Source organism: Primulina eburnea, chromosome 13 (genome assembly GCF_022965805.1).
Source record: "Primulina eburnea isolate SZY01 chromosome 13, ASM2296580v1, whole genome shotgun sequence".
NCBI classification, from domain to species: Eukaryota; Viridiplantae; Streptophyta; class Magnoliopsida; order Lamiales; family Gesneriaceae; genus Primulina; species Primulina eburnea.
Window position 1 is genome coordinate 6,286,486 of NC_133113.1, and position 9,773 is coordinate 6,296,258.

Consider the following 9,773-nt stretch of genomic DNA (forward strand, 5'->3'; position numbering starts at 1 on the left):
GAGAAAGGATTGATTCGAATGGAGTTTGTTGATACAAATAACCAACTGGCCGACATATTCACCAAAGCATTAGATTTTGAGAGATTCACCAACCTTAAGAAATCTCTCATCATGTGTTCTGCCTAATCATTCATAGATGTTGTCTCAGATGTTACAACATCTCGGACAACATCTAACATGCATGTGCATTTTTAGGACTTAGACATTCTGCATTTTCATACATTCTGTGATATGATGTGTTGGAGTGATGTTTCTTAATCTGCTGGTACACTTACAATTCCTTATTCCATTTTATTTAACACACTTGGACATGCAAAATTTTGTGCTCAGTCACTAAGTAGTGAAGGATAATCATGTATATCATGAGTTTGTCCCATGTGAAAGGTGATTTGAGTAGATCGACAATACTTATAAACATGCTCTGTATTAGAAGAAAAGTTAGGAAAAATCTACCTAAAAGAGTCCAATGAAGACTGTACTTTTAGTGTGAGAGCCACATCTTCTGAATTCAATACAGAAATCAAAATAGAAGGATCAGAAAAGGCTACCTAGAGGAGTCCAAAAGAAGACCGTTCTTCTAGTGTTGGAGCTACCTCTTCTATGATCTGAAAATGCTTAAGTCCCTAAGTGTGAGGAAAAATAAAAAACTATTTTTAGGAATTGGACGTGTTGCCGAAGATGTTGCCAACATTTGTGGCACCTCATCTGTAAACATATCTCATACTTGTTTCATGTCTTTATCTTGTTACATTCTGTTATTAGGCATACATAGGTCATGCGTTAACATATCATCGTGAATATTGTTGTGCAAAATGGACATGAGTATTTCAACAAAGTAAAATCCGGTGAAAATCCAGACTTTGCAACAATTTCTAATCTATGTGATCCTTGATGTCTAGTGGGGCTAAAATTCGATGAGGAGTTATTTCTGAAATTTTTGAAATGTTGTTAATCTTAAGTTCTCTCAGTACTGTCTGAAAATGTGTTAAATCCTTAATCATTGCCATTATTTTTGTTTTACCGTTGGGAGAAATTTCTGTGAAGTGAATCGTTTTTTTTTACCATTTGGACTCACTTGATTTTGTTACCGTTGCACTGATCATTCATTCTTATCACAATTTTTTCCGTCTAATTCGTCATTATTTGCCTCATTATTTCTCGAATTTCCGTACCATCTTCTCGCAATTTCTCTCTGAAAAACTTTTCCCCTAAATTATCAATTCTTATCTTCGCTTGAAATTTATCTCGTGAAAATGGCAGGAAAGGGATTTGATCCACACGATATCCGAAGCGAAATGGGCCATACAGAGGATGTTTCCTCACCTCCCGCAACATCTGCTACAACACCTTCTGCCCAGAACCTGCAGATTATTCCTGCTGCTCTCATGCAGATTATTCCTGCTGCTCTCATGCCCGAGCCTCTGGAAGTTATTGCTCCTGGTGAACCTGGGAATGCGATTGATCTGGACAATACGCCAATAATCCAGGTCTTTGATCCTCCACGCCCCCATGTTTGCCGATCAAAGAAACAAGCTGGGTATAACCCCAATCTTACTCATGGGAAGAGATTTCGTCACAAGGGTCAGCCCTCCACTCGCCCCTCGCTGATTGAGCCTGCTGAAACATCGGGCGATGATCTGGTGACGTTAACTACGAGTTTGTGGCACGCAAGAAGACTGCCACTCCGCCTAAGGAAAATAATTCTTCCTTCAGCGAAGCCACTGAATATGATAAGGACACAACCCATGTTCCTCCTTCTCAGCCCTCACCATCTACTGAAGAAAAAATCATGTTGGCCCAATTTATGGCCAACCTGAAAAATCAAAAAACGGATGCTTCTACTGATCTACTGAATCCAGCAGTTTTCCTGACAAAGGTGCCGAAGACGATGTTGTTTCTGCTGAAAATGAGTCTGCTGCACAGGATGTTGCCGAGGAGGCTGCCCACACTGAGGACAACACTGACCTCAGTGATTATGCTTTGGACTCAACTTTCGCTACAAAATTATACACCGAACACGCAGTTGCTCAGTGGCGTCTTCATGCAAATCGCGACGTCATCGAGGAAAAAAACATCGACACTGATGCTTTTGAAAGGTATAATTTGATTACCATCCTGAAACACTGCTCCCTGCTCTCCACAGTCTCAGCAGTCACCCCATTTATTCGCTGGCCGGTGTTGGAATTCTACTCAAACCTCTCACCTGGAGTAGGTGATGAAAGATCTGCAAAGTATGGGAAAGTTTTTGTTCACAACAATATCTTTGAATTCAATCCTACAATCATCAATTCGCATTACCAGACTCCTACAGAGGATGAGGATGGTCTTGTCCCATACACACACCTTGTCACTTCCACAATCACTGGGGGCTTGGTCTCTCACTTTCCAACCCATCCTCAGAAGTTATCAGCAGCAAAGTTAACTTCATTTTACTCAGTGCTTCATAAGCTGTCAGTCCGCAATTGGACACCCTCTACCAATACCACTGTTGTCACTCTACACCAAGCTTCAGTCCTATACTCCATTGGAACAAATGGTGTCTTCAATTTCGGGAAGCTTGTGTTCAACACAGTAATGCAATACGCTATTGGTGGACTTAAATCATCGAAGCTTCCATACCCAAGTCTGATTTATGGGCTTCTGATCTCACAAGGCTTTGTTAGGGATCTTACTGAGCATCTATATGACCTTGGTGAACCTTTCAAGATTGCCCCTGCCTTCTTCAAAGGAAATAGAAAGATTGATCTTCCTTGGTCTGGTCCCGGTCATGCTTCGGCAACACCTACTGGACCGCGAGGCACTCATACTCCTCCGATGACCAATGATTACATCATGATTTCTGTATTTGATGCTCACGCCCACATTGATCATGCTATGTAAAAGGTTGAGCAAGCCAAGGCTACTATTGCTCATGCCATGAAAATGATTGAGCAAGCCAACACTGACATTACCTACTACGAAGCTGTGGCCAGAAACTTTCGGCTCTTTTTTGATGTAGCAGTATTTCCCGGACAAAAAGGGGGAGATGATGATCAAACAACAGCTGGTCCATCTGGGACCAAGGATGATGATGGAGAGGGAGATGTTTGAATGTGTTTCTGTTTTTGTTTTTGTTCTTGTTTAGTAAATTTGTTTTCTGGTGTGATAGACCTGCTTACTTCTCTCTGTTGTGAACTGTTAATGAAATGGTGCAGGTGTTATCTCAAGTGTTGCCAAAAATTCTAACAACACCCGTGCTAACCTTATTTTATTTAGGGAGAGAAAATTTTTCTAACTCAGGGGGAATTAATTTGAGCTAATCCAGGATAAATGGGTTTGATCTCATTTTGTCCAAGAAAGGCAAAAAAAGGGAGATTGAAGGGAAATATTATTTTCGAATTTAATTGATATATTTCTTTACATAAATTATTTCCTTAACAACACGCTTTCCTTGTTCCTTTGACTAAGTAAATATTTAATATGATTTTGCCTTTCTTAGTTGATGAGATAATCTTCATTCAAATATATTCGAAGATATGTTACTTTTGAGAATGAATTGATAAGATATGATATTGGTGTTTAAAAGGAGTTTATTCCTAATAAAACTCTTACTTTCTTTTTGTTGTAGGTTTCCTTGTAGAGATAAGTGGATTCATCAATAAATAAGAGGTCAAGGATACTGATGAGTGGCGGCTTGAATATCGATCATACATACACGGAGTGAAGATTTTCCAGAGAAGAAAAATTCTTGAAGTCGGTGCTGTTTGAAGAGTGGTGATCACCTTGTTGCTCTGAATGTTGCCAACATCTACAGACAACATCCGTAACGATGTTGACTGAAGATGACATCTAATTGATCAAGTTTTCCGGGATCAAGTTTTGCTTTCTTATTTACGTTTTAATATTGTTGGTAGTTTTTAGAAAGCTTTATTTTCTCAAAGTGTTGAGGAAATTGATTTTTGTAATAATCACTAGTGATAAGTTTTTGTGTAAACGAGTTGGTTTTCTAGTGATTCATTTTTGCCATAAGGCACCACACAAGTATTTATACTTGTGCAGATTTAATCTTGTTCATTTATTTATGTTAAGCAAATTTGTGTTACAAACTTTGATTTTCCGCTGCATGTTGTCTTAGATGTGGTAACATCTGGCACGACATTTAATTATGATAAAACACGAATTCTCTGTTTTACATCTTATACTGATATTCTGATTATTTACTAGTATCTGTCGAACAATTTATTCTAACACTATCATTTAAAAAAATAATCAAAATCATTAAAACTACCTTCCCAGAATGAATTAACTAAATCCAAGTGCAGAGAGGACCACAAGCCCAATCAGCCAGCAGAGACCAACACAAGCTTCATATCATAACTGTATGGGCCCATTTTGCTACTATATATTCTTCTAAATTTGGTGCTAAAAAAGGAAAATTCCTTATTGGTCCCAAGACTGCATCGATTAGAAAGAGTAGTGTTGCCCAAAAATTAATCATTCTGTGTTGGTTCCACGCCCATGTAACACACACACACACACATACATGTATAGAGGTATGATATGTTGGGTGTCTTTCGTCGATCGCTCCATGCGTGCAATGAACATCTTGTAAATATCACATCAATCGATCTTTGAGAAATGTACTGCATTAAATGATTGAGAGATGTCACATGATCATATTGTAGAATGTCACATAAACCGATCTCAAAAAACATGCAGCATGTCCATGAAATGTGCTCCCGACGTATCAAAATTATATATACTTATAGTCAGGGGTCGAGCCAAGATTCATAAGCACCTGAGGCTGGTTCCATCCTATGTTAGACAGTAATAGGTTCAGTTAAAATCGAACCGAATTTTCTAAATTCGAATTAACCGAACTTTCTTTCTAACAAAACAAACCGACCAAACTTTACTACGGAAACCTAAAAAACCAAATCGAAAAAATCGATTATTTCGGTCAATAACACAATTCACCGAAATTTTAGATATTTTCTTAAAATAATCATGTTTTAAATAAAAAAGTGCAATATAAAAATTATATTAAATAAATTTAAATTTTATTTATTAAAAAAGTATTTTTAAGTATATTACTATTGTCTAATAAATTTTATTAAAAATATTTATATTTTTATAAACTTTATTATAAAATTTAATAATATTAATTTTTTTATTTATAAAAATTTAGTTTGTTGTGACACCCTAAAAACAAAGGTGCATAAATGCATTTTAATTAGTATAAATTTTATTATTTTCATTTTTAAAATTTTATCACATTATTTTTCGGTACAAATTTTATTTGTCCAAAGTGTCTAGAAATACATTAAAATACATCACAATACACTTAAAAATTCATCAAGCACTATGAGATTCCCACTCCAAAATCAAAACCCAAAATATAATAAAATATTATAATTAAACTCAACATATATGTTAAGTAATTAATTACAAAAATTATTAAGTTCAATATAAGATAATTATGTTCAATAATTAGATACACGAATATAATAATATTAAGTTTGGATAAACATGAGATTTTTTCTATTTAAAAATAAATAAATAATTAAATAATAATAATAAAAATAATAAAGGATAAACATAAACTCTCGGCTATATCTACTATACTAAAAGAGAGAATATTTCGTTTTTGGCCAGTTTCCTCCAAGTAACCGGTTGCTCCCATTACACGTGGCTAACATGCACCTCCCCACATATGCACCGATAGACATCTCCAGAGGGATATTAGATGCCAATGCCTCGAGTGTCCGGTTTCTACAATTGAACTCTTCCGCTTGCTTGTCCTCGTCATTCTCATTCCCTTTCCTTCCCTTCGGATCTTGCATCTTCCGCTTCGTGTTGTTCCCCCCCGGTCGGTGTTGCTCCCGACCGCCCGCCGTGAACTGCTGCTCTCTCTCTTCCCTTTGATGCGTTGTTTTCCCCCTTGTCCAGATTGGTAAGTGTCTATTCTGTTCGCTTTCCTCCCCTTAGCCCCGTGAGTTTATCTTGGAATCTTTGGTTTGTTCTTCTTCTCTTGTTTTGTTTTGCTCTTTTCTAGAGTAAGTTCGTCGTTATCGACGGCTTTCTTTCTGTTTCAGCTCCTCGCAGCTCTTTCTTACCTCTACTGTTTGGCTTTCTTCCCTCTGCCATTGGTAAGCTCCTGCAGCTTTTCCTATGCCCCCCTTTTTTAAAAATTTTTTACCCTCGAATGTTATGTCTCAACCTCAGTTGGTTTGTTCTTTCAGACTTCCTTCCGCATGTTCTAGCCTTGTTCTTCTCTGGAATTTATGTAACCTTGACATGACTACTAAAGAACTCTCTGGACTAGGGAAAAAAAGAAGAGGCCACGAGGCATTTTACGGTAGATAAGATTAACAAAAATTTAAGTTATTATTACAGCACATAATCTCATATTTAGTCATTCGTTATTTTACAACGGCAACTAAAGTACGAAATTCTTCATGTAAAAAAACAGACCCATAGGCGAATATTGACAACTATAAATATTGGTTCACAGCTTTCTTTGAAAAAAAAAACGGACTCATACTTTGGTGGCTACGAATACTATGCTCTACATATAAAAACCTATTCAAACCCATAAATTAAATAAAATAAAAAACCTACCCTCTTTGGTTTGGGATTCAAAAGTGTTGCTGGGTCAATTTTGTTGTTGTTGTGTTTTTCCTCGGAGCTTCGTTTTGCCTATGGTTAGTCTTATCGTTGTTGTGCTTCTCTGTTTCTTTGGATTTCGTTTGCTTATTTGCTTTTGTCAACGCATTGGATTGGCACGCTATGTGGAATAAGTCGCCTGCTGACTAAATCCCCATGGTTGTACGGTCTTTGTCTGTCGTTATACGTGAATTTGTGTGTTAACGTGCTTAAGAATACCTGAAATAATGAATGTCTGAATTGCTTTGAAATATACTGGTTCTGAGATTGAAAATTTGAGTACGCGTGAGCATTTTCTTGTAATTTGTATTTTATTCATATAACTTTCCCTGTCGAATTGCATTGACACTGTTGCAGCAAATTAAAGGTGTGCAGCCCACCCTCATTGAGGAGTTCCCTACAGGGAAAATGATAGGTTCTTCAACACGCTCAGGATATAGGTTTGCCTCTTCGTTAAACTTTTTTACTGCATAGGGTTTATTTATACACGTTTGTGCTGCGTCAGTTTCCTGTTTAGCTTGCACCATTTCAGAGCTTACTCGCCTTGCCTATGTGTCATATTGCGCTTTATTTTGTTTTTTAAAACTACATAAACGCTTGTGCTATTTACAATATAAAATTCCCAGATTTTTAGTGAATCAATTTCGCAATAATGTCACACTCACACACACAAAATTCCTTAGAGGTCGATGTGGGAAAAAAAATTCTAAAAGAAAATATGCTTGTTTGGAAGACCGTAGAATGGAAAAAAATAGTCGGCGAAATAAAAAAAACCAATTACAACTATCTATCGGCGGTGATACAAATTGTGTTGAGGCAGACTTGTTGCAATCTATAGTCAACTGCCCAGACCTGCTACCTGATGTGCCTAATTGTGAATTTTGTGATGCAAAGCGTATTTTCTTAGAACCACCAGCATTCTGTTGTGCCTCGGGAGAAATAAATCTTTTGCTTACAGAAATGCCTTCCGATTTAGTACAATTATATTGTGGTAGTGCTGAAGATGCTAGAGAATTCAATATTTGTGTTCGTAGTTACAATAATATGTTTGCGTTTACATCACTTGGAGTCCATTGTGACAAATCTTTATCTAGACGAAATGATGGCATTTACACATTCCGTGTACAAGGCCAACTTTATCACTTTATGGATCAATTAATACCATCAAATAATGAAAATCCCAAAAATTTGCAATTGTACTTCTTTGACACTGAACATGAAATATCGAATCGCATGTGTGTAAGCACAAAGTTTAAAGAAAGCCTTATACAAAAATTGATTCATATTTTAGCTTCGAATCCATACGCAAGTTTCTTCCGGAGCCTTAATAGCATTAAAAATCTGAGTGAATATAAAATTTCATTGCAAGCTGATCCTACTATTGACCAACGCACTCTTACTAAGCCTACAATGTCTCAAGTTGCTGGAATATGGCTAGAATCTAATGAAAATGAACAATGTACAAGCCAACATATACAAGTGTATCCAAAAGATAACCGCCCTCAGATAATCAAACACTACTTTTCCTGTTATGATCCTATGCAATATCCTCTCATATTTCCTAATGGGGAATCTGGTTGGCATCGTAAAATTGCAAGTCTGAATCAAATGCAAAAAGAAATGCGTCCTAAACCGACATGCAGAGGCCAAACCATTTACGACATCCAAAGTTTCACAAATGCTGAACATGGCATACAAACTGAAAATAAAGGTAATTTTAGGCCGCAAGCTTTTTAACCATAAAATTAAAATTCAATGCTTCAAAGTGTGCTTTTACTTATGTTATAAAGTTGTTTTCCCTTCGTGTAGATTTGAGCAAGCGCAATACGCAAAGGTCAACGGTATTATGTCGTGAGTATTACTGTTATAAGCTACAAATAAGAGAAAATGATAAATCTTTTCTATTGCATATTGGAAGGCTTCTTCAACAATATGTAGTTGATATGTACATCAAAATTGAAACATCGAGGTTAGATTTTTTCAGGACTACAGACATACAAAACCGTTTACGAAATGAGGTATATCGTGGTTTACTCGATAGTATTACAAAAGGTTGCCAAACGGGCCTCGATGTTGGGAAACGCATAATCTTACCTACGTCATTTATTGGAGGACCTAGAGATATGCGTAAAAGATACATGGATGCTATAACTTTAGTTCAACGTTATGGAAAACCTGATATTTTCTTAACAATAACTTCGAATCCAAATTGGCCAGAAATAAAGGCGTTGTGCTTACCTTTTGATGAAATACAAAATAGACCTGATTTAATGTGGGGACCCGGGTTCTAACTCAATTCTTTCTGGGATTAAATGGATCATTAATAAAATGTGGGTCAATTTTTCGCTTTCTAACATTAAATCGAATGTTAACATAAAGCGTTTCATTTTTATTTTAAACAAACATAAATCAACAACTATTACATGTCGTGATCCAGTAGCCTTACTTGTTATACATGTTACAAGAACAACATAACATCTCTAGTATCAACATAAAAAGTCTTCTGCTATACCCGGCATCACCACGCTATCAACTCTCTCTTCCTCGTCGTGACCCTGATCCTGCCCCACCTGTTGCCATGCACACATACAGACACGACAACAGCCGGATAACTCCGGTGAGAACATATCCCAGTATAAAACATGGATGCATGCAATGTAATAAATCATGTACAAATGCATAACATAAATCAAGTAACATGAATATACATCTAAACATGTAGTAGAATACAAATCTGTATTCGACAATTCAAATCTTGACTCGACTCTTTTCTAATCTAGGGATCCCGGTGTGAATAAGACAGTCTGTTACCTACCCAACCACTCGGGGCAACGGTACGTCTTATTCCTAGACTTCGGTCAACTCTGTATCGAGGGTCTACACATATAGCAAATCTGCTCCTATGCGACGATACACCGAAACGTCTAGTTTTGGCAAGTCTGCCAATCTCTCCTATCTCAGAACTCGAATATAAATCAATAAACAAGGCATTACATAATCAATGTAATAACAATCTAGTATGTGATTTAGGGAAACTCGTATCAAATCTGAATCGAGTTGTGCAATCCCGTGACCACATGAATTATACCTTTCTTGTCGAATCGTCTGTCGAGATCTCGAATCAAATG

At 36.7% G+C, this 9,773-nt stretch overlaps 1 protein-coding gene across 1 annotated transcript; it reads left to right on the top strand.

The window, feature by feature from the left end:
• The first annotated feature begins 7,386 nt into the window (after positions 1-7,386).
• LOC140810239 (uncharacterized) lies at positions 7,387-8,936 on the top strand. The gene is made up of 2 exons (XM_073168112.1): positions 7,387-8,356; positions 8,455-8,936. The coding sequence occupies exons 1-2, from the start codon at positions 7,387-7,389 to the stop codon at positions 8,934-8,936; spliced, it is 1,452 nt and encodes a 483-aa protein (XP_073024213.1).
• The last annotated feature ends 837 nt before the right edge of the window (positions 8,937-9,773 follow it).

Coding starts and splice junctions, on each gene's coding strand:
- LOC140810239 (XM_073168112.1), top strand. CDS start 7,387: ATGGAAAAAAATAGTCGGCGAAATAAAAAAAACCAATTACAACTATCT. Junction 8,357..8,454: donor CATACAAACTGAAAATAAAG/GTAATTTTAGGC, acceptor CCCTTCGTGTAG/ATTTGAGCAAGCGCAATACG.